Source organism: Salarias fasciatus, chromosome 5 (genome assembly GCF_902148845.1).
Source record: "Salarias fasciatus chromosome 5, fSalaFa1.1, whole genome shotgun sequence".
Lineage (NCBI taxonomy): Eukaryota > Metazoa > Chordata > Actinopteri > Blenniiformes > Blenniidae > Salarias > Salarias fasciatus.
Window position 1 is genome coordinate 21,371,681 of NC_043749.1, and position 24,707 is coordinate 21,396,387.

The window sequence follows — 24,707 nt, forward strand, 5'->3', positions numbered from 1 at the left end:
GCCACATCATTTTTGACTCCGTCTTTGGGATCGTCGGTTCTTCGGAGGACTTTCGTGGTTTCCTGTGGTTCCTCCCACAGGTCAGATCAAGCAACTCCTCTTGGTCCAAGTCAGAAATACCACCTGGCTTTACCAAGGCACCGATATCACACATTAAAGCAGAGAGAAGAAAACCGTACCCTTCGACCCACATCTCCACTGATCACAAGAAGAACTCATGAGAATCGTGACTTTTTTTTTTTAAATACCTTTTTTTGTCTTTAATGTATGTACAAGCTTTAATCTGCTCTGTAGGTCTTAAGTATTACAAGCATTTTCATGTTCAGCAACCCTGGCCATTTGCTTTTTAAAGTTGCAGGTTTTTTTTTTCTTTTTTGTTGTTTTGCTCATTTTGTCTGAATGTATCCGTTTTGTTCGTCTGCGTTTGTGCGACAGTTCTGCAGTCTGGCTTGCATCACTTCTCAAATGCATACCTCTGCCTCGATCGAGGCGTATGTACATATCAACGCAGGGCAAGCCGAGGCCGAGGGAAACACTTCGCGGTTATTACAAGATAACCTGAACCTCAGACAACATTTATAGTTCCTGTGCATTCGCTCTTGCTTTTTTTTTTTTTTTTTGTCTTTGTTTTATCTCTGCTCCCCCCTTCATCCCAAAATAATTTTTGTTTTACCCTGTTGTAAATCAAACAGTGTGGATTCTGGGGCGGCTATTTATTTCACAATTATTATTTTGTTATTATAATTAATTATATTGTTATTTCTGTCGTCATGTTCTCATTGTGAACATCTGCAAATGTTAAATAACTTTTGTATATGCAGTCCTTAAAAAAATAATAAATTAAAGAGTCCAGAACCTATGTATTTTTTAAGTCTCTTCTTAAAAAGTAACAAAAGAAAAGTAAGTTAAAATTTAAAACAAAAATATTTTCTATATATAATACAGGTATTTAGTGCTTCCGCCGTTGGAATCCAAACTCAAAATGGCGGCATGTTTTAGAACCGTACCGAAGAAAAAAATTCCAGCAGTAAACATGTCGTCCTGCCCAAGCATCCATTTTGAAAGTTTGCTCTGCCGTCAGGATGCAGTTCTACTACGCCTCGCCTCCCGGGGGGTGGTGGGGTGGGGGGGTGGGGGTCTCCCTCGTCAATTGTCCTCCGACTCCTCCTCGGCCTCCCGCAGCCAGGTGAAGAAGGCCGTGACGGACTTGAGGGCCACGCCTTTCCCCAGCTGCTCGGCGGGGTCTTTGCTCGTCTCCCACTTGTAGAAAGCGTCCTCCGAGATCACGTCCTCGTCGTACAGACAGTCAAAGAACATCCGGAGGAGGTCTGGGGGGGGCGGCAGAGGAAGACGGGGGTCACCGGTTAGAATCTGATTTAGCTGAAATCACAATCTTATCTGATATTTGTTCCATTTGAAGTCCATTTATGTTTTCACCCTGATCCCACAGTGGTTATTTCTGGACCTGTGTTCAAATCCCCCGGGTCTGTTTTTGCATGATTGTAATTGACGATTAACAAGCTGGTTTCATGTCAGAACGGCTACTTCTAAAAACCTGTCAGAATAACGCAGCTACACAAGATTAAACAGAATTTAAATGCTCATCTTTTCACCTGTAACGCAGCTTTCACTGCTCAATTATCAAGCCCTATTCTCCAATAAAATAAAACAAAATCAGGGTTATAAATGAATAGAAACAAAGCATTTCTCCCCACAAGGAGGGCAAGACAAAAAAATGCCACTTCATCAGTGCTTTAACCATCTTCACACACAATAAAAAAGCTGTTACATTTTATATTTTATCCACTAAATCGTAAAACTATTTAGAAAATGCATCAGCAAATTCACTGCAAGGATCCACTGTGCTCATGAAACTAATGATCCAGAAAAAAATTAAACACTGCATGCTCCAGCTTCTTCTGCAGGAGCACGCATTGCTTTACCCCGCCTCCCACCTTGTCTGCTGGTTTGACCCAAAAGAAAAGTGTGAATAAATACTGTGGCAACTCAAACAGAAAGAAACAAGATTTTAAAAACTTTAGAGTCTCAAGTTATGCTATCTTTCCTCTCATGTTATTTATATTACTTTCCTTTTTGGAAAAAAAAGAAAAAAGAAAAAAAGTGAATGCAGAGTTGAAAACCAGTTTTAAGTGAGGAGATAAGGAAGCTGATCTTTATGCTTTCAACTAAAATGAGGTGATCGAGCAGCTCTAAACAGCAAGCAATGATTTGGAAATCTCTTAAACCCAGATTTTATTCACAAAAGAACATTAACAACTTGACATTTTTTTTGAAAACTCCTTCAAAAGTTAGTTATTTTAAAACAGTTTGATCATTCATCAGAAATTGCTGCAACAATTTTGAAATCCTTTTAGGTAGACGAGTGAACCTGATTGTCCAATATGGCTGATTATAGAAGAGTCATTTTAATTATGTTTCGTGATCAACCTAAATATGTTGGAAAATGTACTTCCAGTTTCTGTTTAAAAAAAAAAAAAAAAAAGAAGAAGAAGAAAATAACCCAAACCTAATCACCACTCTTTTTGAAGTGTTGCTGTATTTACCTGTGTGTTATTCAGGAAAAACAGATTAATAATATTCCCTCAAAAAAACAAAACAAAAAAAAAATTAAAAAATCATCTGATCCAAAGCCCACACACATAAGATATTCCACTGGATAATGAAAGAAAGTATCTAAAATTAATGGTTTGATTTATCAAGCATAAAAACAACTGCGGTCTCGCTTTAAAAACCTTTGTTACTAAATTTCTACATTATTGACACCCATGAAATGCATTTCTTTCATCAACCGGTGTCAATACCAGCAGTAGGATTTAATTCTCCAGTCTCAGAATTTAGTTGCAAGCTCGTAATGTGCATTAGATTTAGATTTCCCTCAAAAGTTGTGTTTAAAAGGCTTTTGAACTTCTTGTAACTGTTGTAGCTGTTTGGGCTCTATTTTTGGAAAAAAGGAAGGTGTAAGAAAGCTCTATCTCTTCGTGTCATTACAAGTAGCTCCCTGGGATGCGGTACTTACTTGGAGGCTGATCGAGGGTAACGATCAGCGCCTGAAGTGCATAAAGTGCTTGCAGCTGTCGCTCAGTGTCTGAGTTAAGGTACTTGAGTAATACAGGCAATCTCCTCTGGATGATGGCCGTGTCCACTCGACAGCTGGCGTTATCGTCTGCGCGGCAGAGCAGGAGGAAGGGTGAGTGCGCGGCGGGCCGCGCCGCTCCCGGTTTTGGCAGGGTGTAAATATTGCAATCAGCGGTTTGCCGTTTCAGCGGCGCGCAGGAGGAGCGTCTCCTCCAGGTGGTGCAGTGCTTACCTTTCACTGCTGCCTTACACACAGCTGTCATCAGAGCCCTCAGGAAGGGGGACGAGCTCATCTGAGATTCATCTAGGTTTGCCTGACGAACGGAGCAAGCGAGGGAGAGGAGGACAAAACTGCTGTCAGTTCCACGTGACTTCAGCGCCGTCACCAGAGAAAAGGAAACTAATTCATGGAGCTGTGTGTATAATCTTCTACCAATGTATGTAAAACACTTTTCGTACCTCGACCCAGTCGAAGATCTGCTCGTCACTGGCCATGTCCTCCAGGAGGAGTCTCTCCAGCTGCTGGCTCAGCTCCTCGGGAGATAAGATCTTTTTAGACAGAGCCGCCTCGGGGCTGGAGCTGTCCAGTTGAACGAACTGGAGTTTCTGTGGGAGTCGAGATGAAGACGTGATTCGTGTGATAAAAAGCAACCAAGAAGCGGGAGAATGACAAAATGAAAACATCAATGAATTCAATATACGAACTGATGTTTCTCGCTAATGTCGGCAGCATTTTTCTGTGTTAACAGTGTTTCAGATGAATGCCAGAGCTTCAGGATGGTGAACATGTTTATATGAATGGAGGGATCAATGATCAACCTGTTGTGAGATGAAGGACTGGACATCCTCTCCCTCTGGTAGAACATCAGTCCAGTTGAGGCCAGATTCCGTCCATAAAGAACCCACGGTCCTATGGCTCTGTGGGAACAAGACGAGAGAGCGTCACACATCTGTTTTCACACACACACAAGGAAAAAAAAACCAAACCAAGTAAATTAACTTGACGTATCGATCATTAAGTCAGAGATAAAACTCGTAAGTTGGCCTAAAAACGAGTGTAGATAAACAGTTAACACGCAGAGTGGTTCTTACCATGTGTTTGCATAGTATGTGCAGTATTTGAGAAATTAAGATCCCAGCTCTTCCCACAGGAAGCAAAGGTTTGCTTAATTCACTGTGGACAAACAGGCAACAGAAATCCAGGTGAGACCAGCTCCATCAACACACACACACACACACACACACACACACACACACACACACACACACACACACACACACACACACACACACACACACACACACACACACACACACTCATACACACACACACTCATAACAATGTAGAACAGATTTTTAAAACCTGAGGGGAAAAAGACACAGGAATTGAGACACCGTGGTTGTATGATTGATTCTTCACCCTGAATCACAGCAGTACCTAAAGAGCTCTCTCATAGAGAAGCCCCCCTCCTTCAGCACGGGGCTGAGCAGCTCGGCCAGGTACAGCCAGATGTGGGGAATGTCGATGGCCATGTCGTCTGCTTGCTCCAGCGTGTCTGCAAACCTGAGAAAAAAAAGACATGTTTACAAACTGTGCCGTACACTAAAATAAAAAAAATGATTACGCCGACTGATGTAATCTAAGAATAAAAGACAAAAGTGGGAGCATATTGGTATTTCCACACAGCTGGACTGACCCTTTGTAGAACTGCGCTTTGGGCAGGATCCCTTGCTGCACCAGCTGGAACAGGAGCTGGCCCATGTGGTCCCGGGTGATTTGACTGCGCTCCAGGGTCGACTCGACCCCGACGCGCACAAAGATGTTCAGCTGGGGGCCCAAGTCCAGCTCGTCCACACACTGGATGGCTTCCTGCAGGGGAGAAATTGCACAAAATCATATATTAACTGATTTAATTGTTAGCACTGTACTCCTGCATAACATTTGTTCATTCAGTCAAGTTCACTTGATTGATGCTTTTAATTTGAAAATATCAACAACTCTTTCCAAAAAACAAACAAAACAAAAAAAAAATCTATTGAAGGAACATCAGTACTTTACTCAATATTGATTTATTAAAAAGTAAAAAGGCTTTATTACCAATTCTTTCATAGACTTAATCACTATTATCATTTCAATGTATTGACGTATCATGGTAAAAATGACTGAACCGGCCTCCCTTCGATTTTCTCGTGAAATTGCGTACCTTGTAATCGTTTATGTGCAGGAATTCGTCAATAATGGACTTGGACTTCCTCTCAATTTCCTCTTCAGACAGAGCAGGTTTGTCTGGTGTCGGGGCCGCTGGCTCAGCTTTCACTGTCAACCAACAACAAGGGGTCACTCTTGTGTTTGTGTGTGGTGTTTCATACATCGTTAAATTCAAAACAACCAATTCATGCTGCCCTGACTTAAACTAACACAACAAATGTGCACAAAAGGCTAAAATATTTAAAAATCTTGATTTCGAACAGCAAGTGCAAAACCCTTAATAACATAAGAACAAGAGAGATCTGCTAAAAGCGACGATGCTTTAGAGGAACTAATATCTTAAACTGTGTATTTGCGTCGTGTAGGTTCGGTACAGAGCAGCGTCTCCTCACCAGGCTCCCTGACTCTGCTGCGCTCCATCTCCGGTTTGTCTTCGGTGACACTTGGTCTCCGCGGCTCGGCTCCCTCCCGCTCCCTCCGCAGCTCCTCCGGGCTTTGACTATCCAGCAGCTCCTTTGAACTGCCTCCCCGAACGAACGGGGAGGGCCGTGAGGGCGGCGGGGCGGAGATCAGAGGCTTCTCGCTGCGTTCTCTGCCCGCACTGCTCCGACTGCTGAGCGGGAGCGAAACGGAACAAACCAATCGGTCAATCGCGACGATTCGGGGAAGATCGGGCGACAAACGGAAGCTGGATCAGGCCTTTACCTTCCCAGAGTTCTCCTGGAGTCGTAGTCTGGGTTCTGTGGAGGCGTGGTGGAGGGTTGAGGCACAGGCGTGGACTGCAGCGCGGAGTATCGGTTCAGGCCAGCTGTCCGGGACAGTTCTAATACGGCAAAGGATAACCGTACGATAACGGTAGCACACACAAACACACACAAAGTGTAATCCTGATTAATTTCTCAGATCAGACATGTGTTGTTGGTATTACATTTGAAGCTGAACATTAAATCCAGAACAGAAAACAACCCATGATTTCAGACATACTCCCTGGAAAAAAGTCAGCTACATCACTGCTGCAATTTCTTCTTTCTAATATTGTTCAATAGTGTTTTCTGTTTTCTTCTGTTTGTTGCTGTTTTTTTAAACATCTGTCAACTTTGTTTCTGAAAATATAAGTTTTATCTCCCGATTGAGAGAAATCGTTTCAGCAGATGTCCTAAATCACATGACTGTTTGCATGATAAGAGTTTACAATAATTTTTTTGTGCAAACAAAAAGGAGACTCTTTGACAGAAGGCAAGAAGCAATTGTGTGAGAACTTTGCTCCATTTCCATAGTTTTGCGTCTGAAGATCGTCAAAAGGCGTCCCGATGCGCTGAAGCCGCGGCTCAGGAGGAGATCTCACCCGAGTCGCTGGCTTTCGCCCCTCCGCTGCTGCCCTTCACCCATGTGACCTGAGCCCGCGGGCCCAGCTGGATCTTCTCATCCATCTGAGGCTGCAGAAAGAAAAATACACACATTTGTAGAGACTTCAGAAATATACTCAGAAAAAGACAAAAAATACCTATTTTAAATGTGGCAGTGACTGGATGTGTCCAGCAGGGGGACTAATGTATATATTTTTCAGCATGTAAACCATAACACTGAGGATCAACTAAAATCAAGGGAGACTTGTGTGCACAGATCCTCCTGCTTCATCCTGCTGTTCTGTGGACAGTTATCTTCCGTGCACATTACGTCTCCACCAGAGCAGAGGAATTCAGCGATGTCGGAGTCTGACACCAATGTGGGAAAAACGCTTGATAGATGTGAGGCAAACCTGTCACAACATGATAAACATCCATACCAAATTAGCTGAAATTTCAGAGTAGACTTGACAACGTGCAGCTCACCGAGTCTACACATTCAGCACAAACCACCAAGGGTCATTATCCGAAGCGCTGCTTTAAAGCGCTCCCTCTGGTTAACTGTTGATTTGTTGTTACTGATCTCTAATTTAACACTATTATGGATACATGTCAGGAGCAGCGTACAGATGTTTTATCTACGTTCCATGTTCAATCTACTGTCCACTTAGAGCCTTCCAACAGGAAGATAACATTTAATTAAATCAAATTCCACTGAACATCCAGGCTGTGGTTAAACATTAACCGACATGAGTCAATATGTCTACAAGCAAAAACGCCGAGAGAGATATTTTATCTTATGCTGACAATCTAACTCAGAATTAGGAAAAAATAAAAAGGCTGGTAAAAATGTTAATTATTTTAGCTCAAGCTAGAAAATATTTCACACCACCTCTGTGTGACGACCAACATCCTCCCACAACTTCCACTTCCTGTGCAGACTATTTATTCCATCACCTGACAGCATGCATGCTGGAATCAAATAAGTGGATGCTGGGTTGGTTGCTCAGTGGTACATCAGCACTGCAGCTATGTTGGACTGGGCATGGTGTCTGTGTTTCATCTGGAAACCAGCGGTTTGTCTTTCAGATGAGAAATCTACTGTGATTCACTTCACAAACCTACAAAACACTCAGCTGTCCTGTCCAAAATAAAAAAAAAAAAACATTTACTGTACATTTTGATATGTACAGTAAATGGTAATTAGAATGTCATAATACTGCAATATAAGAAAGAAGTATGCTAAAATCATAAATACCATCGGTTCACCAGTTATTCTAAATAATGTCTGTCACTGATTGTAGTCCTTATTTTGTAGAGCTAAAGGTGAAGCGAATCCATTTTTCTTAAATGGAGCATATTTAGCGAGCCGTCATTTTAGTCGGTGCAAGGGCAGGTGCATTGTGGGTCACCGTCACCTCTGAAGTATCGAACATTAAAAAAGCCCACGTATGAAACAGCCTCAGATTTTCACCTTAATTTCCAAGTTCATGCTGTGGCAACTTCAATAAATTCATGAGGTGAGTAGGCGAGGCTCTCGCGACTATTTGTACATCCTTCCGTTTCAAATGAGATGTAACGGCATGAACACGACGGGGGTCGGAGTGCGCCTCACCTTGGAGATCTTTGGGATCTTGCTGGGGTCGATGGTCCTGCTGTTCTTGGTCATAGGCACAGTGTTCCAGGTCTCTTCTCTCTGCACGCGCTGCTCTCTCTGCTCCCGGGGATCTGTGAGGGGATCCAGAAACACACCGCCACACACACACACACGCGCACACACACACACACACAGAAATATACATGCCTTTCAGTCAAGGTGGCGATTGAAGGGCATACATTCAACGCTTCAGTCTTTCTGCTATACGTGATGGCATGGTATAAGGCCGCGGCCAGATGGATGGAAGTAGGGGGGCTTCCTGTCTGCTGTTGGGCACAATAGCATCTCTGCAGGCCATAGGGACAGGAAGTGAGCCTGCATGCTCGCAGGCTTCCTGAGCCACCGTGGTTGTAAGCTTTAAAGAGGATTTGGACCGTGGGCCTGACCTGTCCGTCTCTTGCTGTCCTTGGAGAGCAGCTGCTGGTGCACTTTCCTCTGCTCTTCCTGCTCTTCAATCTTGGCCTCCTTGTGGATCTGCTCGATGGTTTTGGGGCCCTGGTCGGCTCTCCGAGAGACCCAGTTGTGCTGAGGAAAAACAAATGTATTTGGACGATGTGAATCGATGAGTTGGAGCTGTGTGTGTCAGATTCTGCAGTTTCAATTCAAATAACCAAAACAAATTCTGAAATATCTTCAGAATTTTGATGCATTTTACCAGTTCACAAACAGCTAAAATAATCGCGTTCACAAGGATATCACTTTCAGCTGATATGATAATCTATCACTTGTTCCAGGTCACATTGCTCAACATGGAGGGTTTGTTTTCAAACAGAGCGGATCCTTGCAAAGGTCGAGCGTTTTTTTTGCTCATTTAAAATTCTAATCTGACAGCGGCGCGGCGTCGCAGGGCTGCAATCTGTGTTTTCTAGCACCCTGTACAAGACAGTGTCATTGATTTAAACAACTCGTGCTGGGTGAGACGTGAAGGGGGCGTGCTCAGGTGTCTGATAGCACACAGACTGAAATCACTTATCCAGATATTTGTACCAGTGTTCTGAGGAACTTTTTTTTAAATGTATTAAAAATTGTAAGACTTCAAGTAGCTGGGCAATCAAAATGTGACCAGAACACAAGTATTGTGTCAAGAGGGCAAAGAAATCAAGAAAATTAATCAGTGCAGGGAAAAGCATGAGCCCTGCAGAACTTCAGACTCTAAAACAAACACTCACCAATCTCAAGTCGATGACGTCCTGCAACATAAACCGTATCCGAGACGACGTCTTGCGCTCCTTGACGATTTTTTCCATCTGGTTGAAATATTGATCCATTCGAGGCTGATTGAAAAAACATGGAGAGGATGAGGCAAAGTTCTAGTTTTGTTTCTCTTTTCTCATAACAAACTGCAGTTTTTAGGGATTTACAACTTGCACTGTGATTACTTACACTAACCCTAACCCCATAAATATGTGCTTGATTTTCCCTGTTTACTAAAACATATTCAAATTAAAGTTATATAACAGACATCAGCTTTCATTTGACATGATCCACATTCAAACTGGACGAAGGGTTTAGGAGTTTCAGCTTCTTAAAATGTGCCATTTCAAGGGGAACAAAAGTAATCGGACCAGTGACTGAGAGGCTATTTTATGGGCAGGTGTGGGAAAGTCCTTCATTATGTCATTATCAATGAAGCAGATAAAAGGCCTGGAGTTGATCTGAGGTGTGGTGACACGGTACAGAAACAGCCAAATTAATTCTGGGGTGTTTCTGAGGTGGGACTGCAGTAAAGCCAAGAAGTGGAAAATTCTCAAATGAACATGTTAGTTACCTGATCTTAACCCCACTGAGGTCTCATTTCACCAGTTCAAGATTAAACCTCAGTCAGAAAGGCCACAAATAAACATCAGTTGAAGCGGCTGCAGTGAAGACCTGGCAGAGCATTAAAGAGGAGGGAACCCGGCGCTGGGACATTTCTATGAGTTCAAGACTTCAGGCAGCCGCTGCCAGCAAAGGGTTTTTAGCCACGTATTAGAAACGAACATTTTGTTTTCAGTTATTTGATTTTTCTAATTGCTTTTGAGCTCCTGAAAATGAAGGGATTGCGTTCAAAAGATCCTTTAGTTCCTGATATTTTTATATAATCTTTCTGTTAAAACCCACTGAATTAAAGGTGAAAGTCCGCACTTCAGCTGAATCTGGAGTGGTTCATTTAAAATCCACTGTGGTCATGCACAAACCAAAAAAATGTAAATAAATAAAACTTTTTTTTTTCCTGCTGCACTGATTCATTTCTATTTGTTTGGTTCACAGCCTGTTCCCTGCTGTTTCAGTTTTGTAGGACGGCTGGCAGATGACAGAGATCAAAAGCAGCTACTGCAGTACAGCACAAATGTAGCATGAAGGTCTCGGGGTCAGTTGTGTCTCTCCGAGCATCTAAGGCCTCCGTCGGTGTCCAGCAGAGAGTCACTGATGTCTGCAGGAGAGCCGGTCAGGCCCAACAAACAGGGTATTTACTGTGGCGACGCAGTGAGGACAGCCCGTCTGCTCGGAACCTACCAACCATTTTCTTCTCTGCTGCACAACATCTGAATCACCAAGTTCTCTTGCAAGTTCTCGTGGATAAGCTAAGCTACCTCTCTTTATGCTGAACCTTCATTCACTCTTTGCAAGTTTCAATCGGACATAAATATTCAGCAAGAAAGCCAACAAGTGTATATTTCTCAAATATCAAACTGGCGCTGTACTTTCAGCACAGGCATTAATCCACCATGGATAAATGGGTTTTCTCAGCCTCACCTTGGCCTTCTCAAAGTCCAGGTCCTTGCCGATGGTGGTGAGCAGCCTGCATAAACACTCCAGTGACTCCTCGTCGTGGTTCTTCAGCAGCTTCACCACACAGTCGTGCATGATGGCCTCCGTCAACATCTTCAGTTTGAAGAGCTCGCCGATGAACTTGATGTTGCCGATGGAGCGCCGTCGGGCCTTGTCCTTGGCTTCTTCCAGCTCCTCCTGGAGCCGCTCGCGCTCCGTCGACTGCAGTAAACAAGACGAACAAATACAGTTATCCAGACACGTCTTTGCGAGATTTGTGATAAAAAAAAATGTGAAGTTGAATCAGCGCAGACCGATGCAGCAGAGTCCAGCTCCTTCTGCTTCCTCTCGAACACCACATCGTCCACTTTGTCCTTCTCGAACTCCTTCTGGCAGCGGTTTAGCAGCAGCTTGCGGAAGTTGACGGTGTTGTTGGGTTTGTCCGTCATCTGCACCTTCAGCTGTGAACCACAGACGGAGGCGGAGGTTAGGAGAGGAAGCAAACCTCCGCCACACGGGTGTTTGGAGTGCTGTTCTCCAGTGTTCTCTTCAGAAAGCAGACATTTTCAGATTTATACAATAGTTACAATATTTTTTTTTTAATCCATCCGTCTTATCAGACAAAGATATTTTTCCAAAGACTCTTCAGAGTAAAGTTTTTCTGACAGGATTATTCACATTGGTAGATAATTACTTCATGTTTAACTAACAAATCTACACTTTTTCCAACATTCATTACTAAATTAATGGGTCTCCAAAACAACGGATTAGTACAATCAGGGCTTTCATTATGGATTAATTTGATTTATCCTCTCAGTTTTACACATATCTTAAAATTCTCATTTTCCCAGCTTGCCCAAGGTGATGATTCCAGACAACCGGTCTAAAAAATTTTTATTTTTGGTCTTCCATACAGGACAAAGAAAGTGAGCCGAACAACTAGAACATTTCTTCAATTAATTCTCTGTTATCTGAGTGGCTTCAACTGCACATTACACAGGACCAGAATCTGACATAGCCGAGCTTCATCAAAAGCTGCAAATTTGTTTCTTTGCTCGTTACTACTCAGCAGTTGCCAACTGCATATTGGAGAGATTTTACTCAAGACAAACACCTACGGCAGATCGCATTCAGTGGGAATTTGGGAATGTTTATTTATAGGAATTTCCATGTCATCTTTAACTCATTTGCACCACAATGGAGGCATTGTTCGAGCACCTCTCCCACCGAGATCATCCGAGAAACTTGGAATTCAAACAAATTTACACGTACAAGCCGACGTCTTCCATTTTAAAAAAGTGCACCGTGAATGTCTTTTTAATTCTCATCAATAATAGAGCATCCTTACGGTGGCAAGGCAGCGGCACATGTTTCCATAGGCCACGGAGAAGCTGGGCTCGTCGATCGCCTTCTCAAAGACCAGGTCGATGACCCCTTTGAGCCTCTCCTCGGTGTCGATGGTCAGGTCTGTCACCTGCTTCATCAGCTGGTTGAACTTCTGAGGGGTCAGCTTGTTCAGGATGCTCCGTACCTTCCTGAAGAGGTCCTGCAGGGTAATCAGTTAGAAAATGCGGTTAATCACTGAGATGATCAGTCAATTAGCCCATTTATGTACACAATGAAATCCAGTCATTATCTGACTTCTGGAAGTATCGGATTATTAGGTGATCATGTAAACACAATGTAACATGCTCTATCAGACGTGACGGTTATCTGATGACAAATTAGACGAATGCACTGAGATCCATCCTCAATAGTCCAATGTCTTCATACATTCTTCCCCTTTTGATTTGATTTATTTTGCTCCTTCTAATCTTCTCATGTACTTAAAAAAAAAAAAAAAAAAAAAAAAAGTAGAAAGCGGAAGTGATGAAATCAGGAGAGCTGCCTGTAAACACAAGATAATCATCACACGCAGCAGCAGGAAGTGGCTGAAGAGCCACTTTTGGAGAGAAGAAAAGATTACATCTGTTTTTAGGGATCATCATGCTCAAGAAGACAAGATCAGGATTTTTGAAAACACTGGCAAGTGTGAGTTTTACGTTGAAATGTTTAAACAAATCCAATAAATAACTGAAATAAACTCCTGACATTTCTGAAGTGCTTATAAACTTGTCAGAGCTGATTGTTAAAATTATCGACTTTATCTGATTTATATGGTCAAGTGAACAGACTCAGTCACTCTTTGTGGGCTGTTGTGGACGAATCTCTCAAAAATGTTAATGCAGTTGTTGCATTCAGAACAACTCATTTTTCCTCCCTTCATCTCTACAGAATCAAGTGTAGATTTATTTTGTTAGCATTTCTGAAATCTTGAAACTCTTTAACTAGAGAGATTTTATCTAGGAGAGGTAGTGTTGTGCAGGTAATGTGCTTCTCTTGTGAACTTTTGCCCTTGCCTGTGTTTTCTGCACTTCGGGGTCCTCTGAAGGACCCTCCCTCTTCAGGCCGGGCTTCCAAGCATTCTCCGATTTTTTCAGCTGAACATCATCGTTTACCGACACGTTCATGATGATCTTCCTGGGCGGAGGCCGCCGAGCCCCAATATTCATTAGCTGTGGAGGCAGGGGAAGGACGGAAAGAGAGAATTCAGTCAATGTGTACAGACAAAAAAAGGAAAATGGAAAAATTCCATGTAAACATTTGGTTTGTTCCTCCACTCATAATATAAACGCTACTAAATGACCACAATGCTAATTCTCAGGGAAAACCTACGCCGCTACAGTCCTCCAAGTGATGACATCAAATCAAACAGATCTCGACAGTGACAACAACTGAAGCGCGCCGTGCTGAAGCTAAACGACAGGCCGTGTGCGTCTTATTTCATTAAAGAGTGTGGCGGCTTGTCGGAGGGAGCGCGACTCACCGCAGCGCCTCGTCCTCCGGTCATCTGCCTCCCGAAATCCGCGAATGCGGGTGTGAAGTCAGGTCCTCTGGATATCACCCTGGAGTCCACCACCCGGGACGGCAACTTGTTTTGGTTCATCTGTGTGACACAGCAATGCATCGTCACACACACACAAAGTGCATGTGCGGGAGGGGACGGCGTGACCAGCAGGGGGAGCAGTGATTCCCTGGTCGCACTGACAGCAGGGCTGAAGGACTCAGTGGAATGAGTGTGTGAGAGGAAAGTGTGTGTGAATTTCTAACTCAGTGGTCCCTTCAAAGGTGACCTGCAGTAAAGGACTGCACGGCCGTCTTTTTTTATTCCCGCTGGATGCATTTCTGATGCGCTGCTAGTGAACCGAGCGCGTCTCGTTCAGGAGATGCTGAGTGAGAGAAGTCAGAACCAGATGTGAGAAGGGGAGGACGGAAGAAAGGAACGCAGGAGAAAGCGAGATAGTTGTGGGGGAGGAGAGAAGAACAAATCCAGCTCTTTGTCTTTCAGCTGTCCTTGAGTTCCGCTCCACTCTTTCCCCAGTGAGATTTCACTTTCTCCCACAGAGAAAATGAGACTTTGGGATCGTACCAATCAACTGTTCGCCAGTCTGGTTGTTCTTTTTTGGAAGAGGTGGGGGGAGGGGCGTGTACTTTTCACACTGCCAACTGTGACATAACGGCAATGTGATTTTAATCAAAGCAGCATTTCGGCGGGCCATATGCTCCGCCCATACATATGTGTGGATCTCGAGACACAACCCCGACTGCTGTATCTTTGATCCAGTGGCGCACGATTTCGCACTCTAAAACAATAAACTAGTACCGTCGGCTGCTCCGCTGCAATCACAATAAAGGCGGTTTTATAAAATTAAAGCTGCTACGAATGATTTTCATTACCGACTGATCTCATCAATCATTCAAAAGCTTAATCGCTTAGTATTTAGAAGCACTCATGAGTAACGGCCATCGCAGGATCCCACAGCCTGAGGTAAGGGTTTTTTAATTGCTTTTTCGTCCAACCCACAGTTTAAGAACCAAACGGCCGTACATTTACAAGGATTATAAATGTCTGAGAGGCTAGAACCACGGACTGTTTCATACTTTCGCTCGATAATTTATTAAATCGAATAAGTCTTGTTGAGGCGGTTGAAGACGACTGATAAGTAATAACCTATAAAATGAATTAAAGACAATCAATGGAAGATCACCATGGTCTGCAAGAAAACATGAATTAAATATGACGGAAAATCAACTAAAAAGCTGCTGTCAGTATATTAAAACACTGACAATGAAGCACTAAAAAAAAAGGCTTCTGTTAAACTATATTATTTAGTTTGACTTTGTTTTGTCTTTCAGGTGAAAGAACGGATAACTGAACGCGACTGCAGGCTGATCTGTGACCTACCTTGTCCAGCACCACGTCGCTGATCGGCGGCAGCCCTTCGGGCTTCTGAACGCAGGCGGGCATGAACTGGAAGCCTAACAGGAAGTCCCTGTCATACTGACGCTTCCCGCTGGGCTCAGTCAGGTCTGGACCACCAAACGGGGTGTAAGAGGGGGCGAAAGGGGGGGAAAAAGGATTCAATATAAACACAGAGAGGTGCTGGGAATAATTACAGCAGATGTTACAATACAGCAATTTGGCAGAAGAATGCAGAAAGAAAAAAAAAAAACAAAAAAAAAAAAAACAGGGCCTTTGTGTTTTCACCGCCTTGTAGAGATAAAATGTTACTTTGTGGTGTTTCTCTCTGCTTTCTGGGGCCTAACCTTCCATATCCTGCGGGGCGCCTGTGGAGTTCTCCTTGTCTCCGGGAGCCGCTCCGCTGTCGCTGCTCTCCGTCTCCGAGGCGTGGCCGGCTCCGTTCCTCATTGGCTCCAGCTCCGCGTCGCCATTTTCCTCCGGAGCGGCGGGCTTCCCATCGGCCTCCGGGCAGGTCGCGGGAGCGGGAGCGGGCGTGGAGCTGAAGACGGAGGGCAGGGGCGCCAGGCTGCCGCTCAGAGGGGCTGGCTGCGAGGTCTGGTCTCCAGCAGGCTGATCGGCTGGTTTGGACTCATCCTGCGAGGAGGCAAGACTCAATGAGCCGACGTCGACACGAAAAGCTCGGTGTTGCAGCAGAAATCTGAACAATGTGTATGAATTCAAGGCACAAAAGTAGACGGCTAACTACAGCTCATCACATATGAATTCAATATGAGCCGCCTCTCATAAAGAAAGACAAGGTTATAGAGAAGAAAGAGGAATCAGCGATTCGTAGCAGACAGCAGAAATGACACAATGGTGCAACACTGGTATAATTTCCTTCAGACTGTCCTCTACAGTCATTTAAAAGCCGAGTCCATTCAGCATTCCTCATCATGTGGAAGCAAATCCATACGGGCAGTAAAAAAAAGCACAGTTGGAAGCAATGGATTTTCTCCCGACTCCTCCAGAAGGGAGGCTGCGAACAACAGCTTGCTTGAAAAAATAAATGTAAATGTATTTTGATTATAGCACAATTTAAACCCGCTCCAGAAAGATGAAGAGTGGGATTCAATCTCTCGGCTGTAACTCCCTCAGTGCTCGTCTGTGTGTGCCGAGGGTGTCTGCGGGGCTTTGTGTAGCACTACTGAAGATGAAGAAGCGCCATGTTGTCATTTGCCTCTGCTTTTCCACCCATGAGCCCTCAGAGGCTTCGGGACTTCGCCGGAGTTTCAATTTCAAAGAGATGTTTCAGTTTGTAAAACAAACCTGAATCTCCTGAAAGTCTGAACTTTCCTGGCAATATTTTGAAATCGTCACTAATAAAAATCACTAGTTCAAGTCGACATTTCGCCTATTTCACAGAATTTATTCATTTTCTTCATAAATTAATTTATCAGCTTTTTGCATTAAACTGTGCTTCAAGCCTTTTCATTGCAGACAGAAAGAAACCTGTAATTATTTTTACTTGCATTATGTAGTGAGGTTGATAATGTCCTGCAGCGACAGGCCGTTGGCAAAACAAATAATCGGGATGAAAACCATCTGATTGGAGACACGGTGGGCAGGCCGAGCAGCGAAGATGACGGATGACTACGACAGTGTTGTTCTCGGACGATAACAACGCCCCAAAGTCATTTATGTCTGCTTTCCTCCGAACATGTGGAAACATTTTCCACTTGAACTATTGCCTACATTGTGCCTTTCCTCTTCTCCGTCCCCCTCGCTTTACACTTTGGAGTCTTGTTCAAAACAGAAATGCTCGTCGTTCCGGGTGTATTCTCCTAAATATCGTGCATCACATGCCAAAGGATTCTTACCTCCACCACCTCCTCCTCCTCTTCCTTTTGAGATGCGTCTCCAGCAGAGACCCCTTCATTTGGTTTTCTCCAGGTCTTTGGTGTAGCAGAAGCAGTTTGATTTACTGCAGGGAAACAGATATGCAGTCATGAAAACACCCAAGCCACAATAGATCACAAAGTCACATTTCATTTTTTTTTTTTTCCAAAAAACAAATCAAAAACAAACAAGACAAGTTAAACATGGTTTTACTTCCATAACCAGGTCTTAAAACTGTTAGTACTAACAATCCTGGCAAACATTTAGCTACAGTTAACAGATGGTTGTCAGTTTGATGAACTACTGCAGAAACTTCCACGGAATGTTTCAACGTTAACTCGATTAAAACACGTTTGTTTTCAACAACAACATGAAAACATTCCCTCTTGTTTGAGTGTCACCAGATTAAAAATAATCTGTATTTAAATATTTGTGGCAGCTTGGGTTTTTTTCCCCCCCTCTGATGTTACTTAAGCTACATTTAGATACAAGTTGAGTCATTTTACGAACTACACTGATTGTACCGGTAAACTGCACTATTTGTTGTCTCCTCTGGGGTTGTCTGCGGCAAACAGAAGTACTAAAAGTCTCCTCCCAATCTGAACATTTCCATGATTTCCTGCGCGCTTGGCGACGGACGACGAAGTCCGTTTATTTAACCTGAGCGCGACTTCCTGAGGATCAACCGTGTCATCACAACGCCTGATGAAAGATGGCTGTATAGACGTGTATGAAACCCTGAGACACGACAGGGCGGCTTTATTTGCCAATTCAGGTATCACGCCATAAAAAAAAAGTAATGGCTTCATAAAACAGCTCCTCATTTTAAAGCAGGCCTGTCACCAAAAGCAGTGTTGTGTTTATAGCACACTTTTTAAAATGTCACATGCAATTAAGTGCATTAAAAACATGGAACCGAGAAGAGAAGACAAAGTACCTGTAGTGGGACTCTTCCTACTGAGTGCTTGTTGCGGAGACTCGGTTTTGCTCTCCGTAATGCCACCCTGTGCCTCTGTCCCTCCTCTGGGAATGAGGTCTTTAGTGTCTAGGGACTTGCTGGGCTCATCGGCCTCTGTCGTGGCCTGCACTAGAGGCGGAAGGCCGGGGGGGAGCATGACTGGCAGCGACGGGATGGGGCTTGAGGTCAGGGTGACTGGAACCACAGCCACGGGCGCCATGGGGGAGAGCGCAGCAGCAATCGGCACCTCCGGCCTCATGTCAGAGGGCAGGTTCTCGGAGGAGGAGGAGGAGGTGGAGGCCTCTCTGTACGCAGGAGTGGAGGCCTTGGGCTGGAGTGCAGCTGGGGGCGGGAGGGAGGGCTCGTGCGTTGAGGCATCCAGCTCGGATTCTGCGAGGCCGTTCAAGGCCTTGGGAGCCGCCGACGGAGAGGCGGCTAACGTTCGCGGCGAGTCCAAGAGAGGCTTGTCTGTGTTGGGTGTCTGAGGTGGTGCCAGGGAGGGTTTGCTCTCCCCGGCCGAAGAGGAGGCAGAGGAGGAGGCTGAAGAGGAGGCTGAAGCAGCAGGCTCCCTGGCTGAGGGGCGATCACTGGCGTTGGCCACGGCGAGCGGGAGAGAGGCGGGCGCGGCCAACGAGACGGGGAAGAGAAGCTCCGGTTCGAGAGGAGGAGAAGGCTCAGATGCAGGAGCGCTGGCCTCCGGTCTCTCCGAAGGGGCTTCGGGCTGCACCAGCACGGGTGAGGAAGACTTCTGGACAACTGGCTCCAATTTTGGCGTTTCATCTATATGGCACAAGAGAAGTGTCGATGGTTTTTTAAATTCGTTCAGGAAAAAAATAATGATCGCAAACGAGTAACGGTGTAAATGGTGCAATAGAAAAAAGAAAAATTGTTTTAGAGAGTCTAAAGAGGTCTTTGATTCTCTGTTAGAAAAACACAACAAAAAGAGGTACGGCTTGAAAATGGTGATACCTGATGATGTTTGTAATGTTTGAGAGGCATTTTTGGCATATAGTATGGAATAATGGAACAAATGCAATGCAAACATGCGGGTTAGTGTGGCAAACGTGCGCTAATCTGCGCTACCCCCCCCCCCCCCCCAAAAAAAAAAAAAAAAAAAAAAGATTGTAACAACAATCAAACTGATTACGGGAGGAGCTGCAGGAAGGAATCCTGACCCATCAGTCTATTTTGGATGTGAAATGAAAGCGGAAGCGTTTGCAAGCACTGTTGCAGAGAAGAAAGTGATACACAAAATATTTGGAAATTACGGTTTTAACAGATTATTTGCAGCGGGCCAGACAGGCAGAGTCGTTATGAATGGGCCGCTGCTTGTCGAGTAGTTTGTTTTGTGCGTTTGAAGGAGAGGAAAGGGCGAGCGGGGGCAGACCTGGCCCTGGTTTGGTGTCTGAAGCCCCAGTTGTCAATGGCTGCTGAGGCTGCTGGGGCTGTAGCTGCTGCGGCTGCTGCGGCGGCTCCAACGTGTAGCTTCCGGGATGGGCTTGCTGTTGCTGAGGAGGCTGAGGCTGCGACTGCTGCTCTGGAGTCTGGCTGCTGCTCAGCTGCTGCTGCTGCTGCGATTTGAGGTAGAAAATGTGAGGATAATGAGGGTGCGGCCATAAAAACTAGCAACACAGAAAACCAGAAAGAGAGGCACAGAGATGTAGGCAAGCGAGCACACAAACAAATAAACAAGCCCAAAAATGCAGGAAAAAGCAGAAACAGGGAGCCCAGAGAGGTGTGGTCAGATAGAGAGGACAGCAATGAAGACAGGGAGGGAAAACAGGCAGAGGATGGAGGATCAATGTGAAAGAAAATGAAGGAGGAGGGATGGAAAGGCTCAGGACAATGCAGAGAAAAGGTCAGAGAAAAGGAGGGTAAGATATATAAAGAAATGAATACAAGATGGCACAAAAAGACAGAGAAAGAGAGGAAAGACACTGTTAACATCCACAGAAGGCACAGGGAGGAAGAAGTCACAACGCTCCTCTTCAGAATCCAGGAAAGCTCTAATTTGGGCTTCTTTTGTTTCATTTTTAGAAAGTTCTAATTAGCACAGCAGATTTTGGCTTCGATTTTTTTCATAAAAAACATGGAAATTTACTTTACAGACACAGTCCCAGTATTAGTATTCCTGGACTAAATTCTCGGGCCACATTTCCATTTTCATTGTCAGGAGTGCACCAAATGAGCTCAATATCTTTGGTTCAGTCAAATCAGAGGATCTGAGTGGATTCTGGAGAAGGAGTGGAGGCATACACACAGTACCATATACTGCAAAAAGATAGTGAATGAATAGAAATAGTGCAGGAGAGAAAGCAGGTGTGAGATCAAAACAAGTTGGTAACAAGACGAAAGTGACTATAATTTGTAAGGTGATACAAATTAGCATAATGCAAAAACAGATTTCACATGTCTAAACGTAACGGCTTTTATCGCTATGTGAATTGTAAATATAAAGACTTGTGAATGTGCAGAACATGACCTCCGAATTAGAGAAGTGTAACTAAAACCGCTCATTACACGACGGAACAATGTAGTTTTTAAATACAAATCCCGAACAATAAACAGCAGCCGTGTAACATTTGGGACTCAAAGCCATCATGAATTTCTTATGAGACGGCTGGATGGCAAAATAAATTATCAAAGACTCGCAGGCCAGATCCTGTCTGTCACACACACGGCGGCATAAAGGAGATTAGAGCAGAGAGCTCAAACTGTGTCCACGCAACATGAGACGCTGCTCTTCTCTTGATTCTCCGCCACTCCGGCCTCAGCTGTTAGTGGGTGGTGGTGGTGGTGGGGGTGTCAATGGCAGCCTTACCTGTGGTGGGGTCGGGGTCGAGGAGGGGGGGCCGACCGGAGGTGTTGAATTCCTGCTCCCTGAACCTCCTGCCATGATCTCCTCTGTGATATCCCTGCCACCCTGATTGGGGTCGCGGATACGGATCTGGGAGGACAATGGCACGAAAAAAACAGACCTCACTAGAGCGCCCGTGTCTCGAAGCGGCCGCGTCACATTTCATGCCTGATTTTGGCTCAAATCGGCGCTTTAGCGTTGCATAATATCAACGTTGAAATCTGTGCTCAGAGACACCGCAGATGTAAATAAGATGTGTTAATCTCAGGAGTTTTCATGAGAAACAGCAGAATATCACAGATTAACACAATTCAAAACAAAATATAAGAGTATTTTTATCAAGAAATGACATACCTTGACTTTTAAAGTTTTAAAATTGTACACTGAGTGTGACAGATTGGCAATACTGCTTGCATTGAGGAATATTACATGGAACTAGCCATGTTGGCCCATTATTAGGATGATTCTCTCTGAACAAATGTTCTCTTATTTGCAGACCAAATCTTAGCCTAAAGTCTAAAGAACTTAATTTGACTAATGTCAAAAAGAGATCAACAACAACAAAAGCCTTACTACTCTAGGCTCAGTCAATACAAACATGTTTTCTCCAGAGAAGAGACCAAGGAACTCCTAAGATACTCACTGGTTTTTTCTCACGCTTGGCTGGTGGAGGTTGCTGTGGTGTAGGCACTATGATAGGGGGTGAGGGGGGGTACACAGTCTGTCCGGGGTAGTAGGGTGGACCAGCTGTGGGGACGGGAGCCGGGACAGAGGGTGAGACAGGTGGGTGGTACCTGAGGGGATCTGAACGAACGGGCCCAGAGAGGAAAAGACAAAGCAGAAGGAGAGAGATTTTAGTAAGACTGTCATGTCCTCTGTGTGGTAAATTCGGATTTTATGGTTGTGGGAATTGCGCTGGATGTGCATCTGTGCTGGATTAATGACTCACGGTATGGGGCAGGGTACTCCCCTGGCCCTGGACCAGGATAGAAGGTGCCAGACCCCGGGGGCTGTACAGAGTACTGCTGAGGAGGTCCCACATAGGGCGTACTGTGGCGATACTGAAAGCGAGGACGGGCAGAGACGTCAGCCGCAAGACGAGGCAGCTCTATTTATGTAGCACATTTCAAACAAAGTAGACTGATGAACTGACAGATAAAAATAAAAATAAGCAAACACAAGCAGGAAAAGAAGAGGAATCAATAGTCAAAAAGTTTTGATTTAGCTCTAAGACGGGAGTGCGTGAGAGGAATCGAAACGGTTCGAGATAAATAACCAGTCTTTTTTTTATTAGCTGAACATATCTCATGCTGAGAGCGAGCGTGATACTTTTCTTTCTGAAACATACAACAGCTTGTAAGATCGGCACAATACAGAGAGAGAGATCCAAGCTTCCCTTTCTTGGGAATACACAGGCTGACAGCAACCTCACTTGAGAGAACAGTCTTTCAGTTTTATCCAACTATTCACTGAATAATTTTAGTTTCTGCTATCAAGAAGCGTCAGAAATGAGTCAGATCTTTTCATTTTTATTAAAGTGTCTAAAAGCAGCTGGAAATCAGAGGAAATTGTTTTAATGACTGCAGCTGATGACTGGTCGATAATGAAGTTATTGATACATGAGACGCCACTGCTGCAGCAGGAGTTAAGAAAAACCACATCATCCCACAAACTGTTTATTATGCATATGTAAAAAAATGAGAAAAGAAGCTAATCATTAAAATTTTAAGAATAGAAGGCACTCTTCTTACCTGTGGGATGTAGTACTGTGCAGCCTGTGGGGAAGGGAAAGGCATGGGTGCCATGGTCATCATGATTGGTTGATTAGTGGGGTAGACGGCGGCGGCGGGAGTCTGCGAGCCAGGCCGTATGGAGGGCGTGTTGGTCGGGATGGTGGGCCTCGCGGTCTGCATTTGAGTCCGCTGAAAAAACTGAAAGTTAAAAGAGAGAAAGAGAGAGAGAGAGAGAAACAACAAGACATTAAATACTATCCCAGAAGTTGCAGTTGTAGTTTCAGCATGCGGCCGTGCTTTATCTATTTTCACAAGCCAGTACAATTTTTCCAGATGTCTTCACTGCTTGTCCAACATGTTTTCTGCAGAGTGAGCTCTGATTTAACAGCAGACTGCTGCAGCCAATAACAGAAAATCCACTCTCAGACAGAAGACAAGCTTATTTTAAGGAGGAGACACACTATAACACTTCCGTAATGAACTCATGATCCCTACTAAGAATCATCTTTCACACAAATTAAGATTTTATCTGCTTACTTGAAGACAACGTCACAATCCTGAGAAATTGTATATGCACAAAGGACATCAACCTGCATTAACCTCTGGACATTTTATCAAACGTTACATAATCCTCTAACAAGAAACCAGACACGCTTAAATTTATTCAAAGAGGCTAAATTTAAGTTGGAGAAATCCGCTGCATAGGAGTTTTACAAGTCCCCCGAAATCAAACCAGCTATCAACCATGTTGCATTATTCACCAGAGCTATCACAGGGTTTCCACGGTGGACACACTGACTTAATAGAGCGATGGATTTGCAAAATGAAGTCTGTCGCTTCACTGTGAAAGGACCATTTTGGCTATATTTTGCGTACTCACTGCCTATCACAGAGACATCTATCACTGATTATATTGCAGAAGCCCTGAAAACCTGGAGGGGAAATGCAGAGGTTTCCCATGTTCCACCTTCTAATCCTTCTCATATTATTTTGCCAAGTCCAGCTGCCACGAAATGCGCAATACAATGCTGTAGGACTGGTGAAAGTGTTCAAAGGGTGCAGCGGAGAGAGACATAAGTCTTCGTGACTGCAGCATCAATAGTTTCTCTAAAGCACAAGTTGCAATCACTTAAAAGTCGCCTATTGTATTGGCTTTGAGTTTGGACAGCACATAAAAGGTAGTGTTAAAACTTTATGCGCTGAGCCTGAAGAAAAGACCACTACCAACAGCTGTGACCGACTTCCAAACAGCGAGAGCTCAAGCTGGGAAAACCCAACCACAGCCCGCGCATGCACCAGTGAAGGAGAGCCAAATAAACAATGCAGTAAAACTGTCTAAAAATACCCAGGAGGGAAATCACCTTTAACACAATAAATCAGCTTCAATAGCTTTATTGTGAATAGCTCTGTGGAAATCTGGGAAGTGACCAGGAAACCTTTTATTACCAGCTACATGAAGTCAAATTAGTTAAACTGGAAGGCAAGAAATATGAAGGAACAAATAAAACAACTTTGCTTCAAATACTCTTTTTAATTAACAGTGTCAATTACTAAAATCAGACGCCGAGTCTCATTTGGAATATGGAAGAAACTAATATTTCCATTTACAACTGGAAAAAAAAAACATACCTTATCTTTTTCATTAGGCATGCTGTTCATTTAACTGTGAGGTTTAACAATGAATTATGAATGAAGAGGGGGGAAAAAAACAGAGCAAAATTATGAACTGAAAACTCGAGTAATTATTCCTCCACAGGATAAAGAGACGGGACATCGGGACAAAATGATAACTCTCCACTGAGAGCACACTGAAAATGACGGGGAGTGCAGGGTTCAAAGTCGGGAGAGCCGGGATCATTTCAGGATGATCCACGTCATGCCATGCACGTCTGCAGACACTGAAGACACAGAGGGAAATGTTA

The 24,707-nt window shown here is 44.2% G+C and overlaps 1 protein-coding gene across 1 annotated transcript in view; it reads right to left on the reverse strand.

Moving 5' to 3' along the window:
• Positions 1-331: 331 nt before the first annotated feature.
• The window catches only part of eif4g3a (eukaryotic translation initiation factor 4 gamma, 3a), a 46,999-nt gene continuing 22,623 nt past the window's right edge, over positions 332-24,707 (reverse strand). The window contains exons 8-37 of the mRNA XM_030090862.1: positions 22,804-22,983; positions 22,002-22,113; positions 21,696-21,856; positions 21,017-21,142; positions 19,583-19,817; positions 18,175-18,975; positions 17,219-17,322; positions 15,707-15,995; positions 15,345-15,469; positions 13,926-14,045; positions 13,459-13,614; positions 12,408-12,605; positions 11,374-11,520; positions 11,045-11,281; positions 9,478-9,582; positions 8,695-8,833; positions 8,267-8,379; positions 6,651-6,741; positions 6,011-6,128; positions 5,698-5,918; positions 5,301-5,413; positions 4,794-4,966; positions 4,535-4,660; positions 4,189-4,270; positions 3,916-4,014; positions 3,556-3,702; positions 3,329-3,410; positions 3,038-3,184; positions 1,138-1,328; positions 332-1,103 (exon numbers count right to left, since the gene is read on the reverse strand). Coding sequence (XP_029946722.1) covers positions 1,147-1,328; positions 3,038-3,184; positions 3,329-3,410; positions 3,556-3,702; positions 3,916-4,014; positions 4,189-4,270; positions 4,535-4,660; positions 4,794-4,966; positions 5,301-5,413; positions 5,698-5,918; positions 6,011-6,128; positions 6,651-6,741; positions 8,267-8,379; positions 8,695-8,833; positions 9,478-9,582; positions 11,045-11,281; positions 11,374-11,520; positions 12,408-12,605; positions 13,459-13,614; positions 13,926-14,045; positions 15,345-15,469; positions 15,707-15,995; positions 17,219-17,322; positions 18,175-18,975; positions 19,583-19,817; positions 21,017-21,142; positions 21,696-21,856; positions 22,002-22,113; positions 22,804-22,983 — 4,929 coding nt within the window. The 3' untranslated portion in view covers positions 332-1,103; positions 1,138-1,146. The remainder of the gene's footprint in view (positions 1,104-1,137; positions 1,329-3,037; positions 3,185-3,328; positions 3,411-3,555; positions 3,703-3,915; positions 4,015-4,188; positions 4,271-4,534; positions 4,661-4,793; positions 4,967-5,300; positions 5,414-5,697; positions 5,919-6,010; positions 6,129-6,650; positions 6,742-8,266; positions 8,380-8,694; positions 8,834-9,477; positions 9,583-11,044; positions 11,282-11,373; positions 11,521-12,407; positions 12,606-13,458; positions 13,615-13,925; positions 14,046-15,344; positions 15,470-15,706; positions 15,996-17,218; positions 17,323-18,174; positions 18,976-19,582; positions 19,818-21,016; positions 21,143-21,695; positions 21,857-22,001; positions 22,114-22,803; positions 22,984-24,707) is intronic.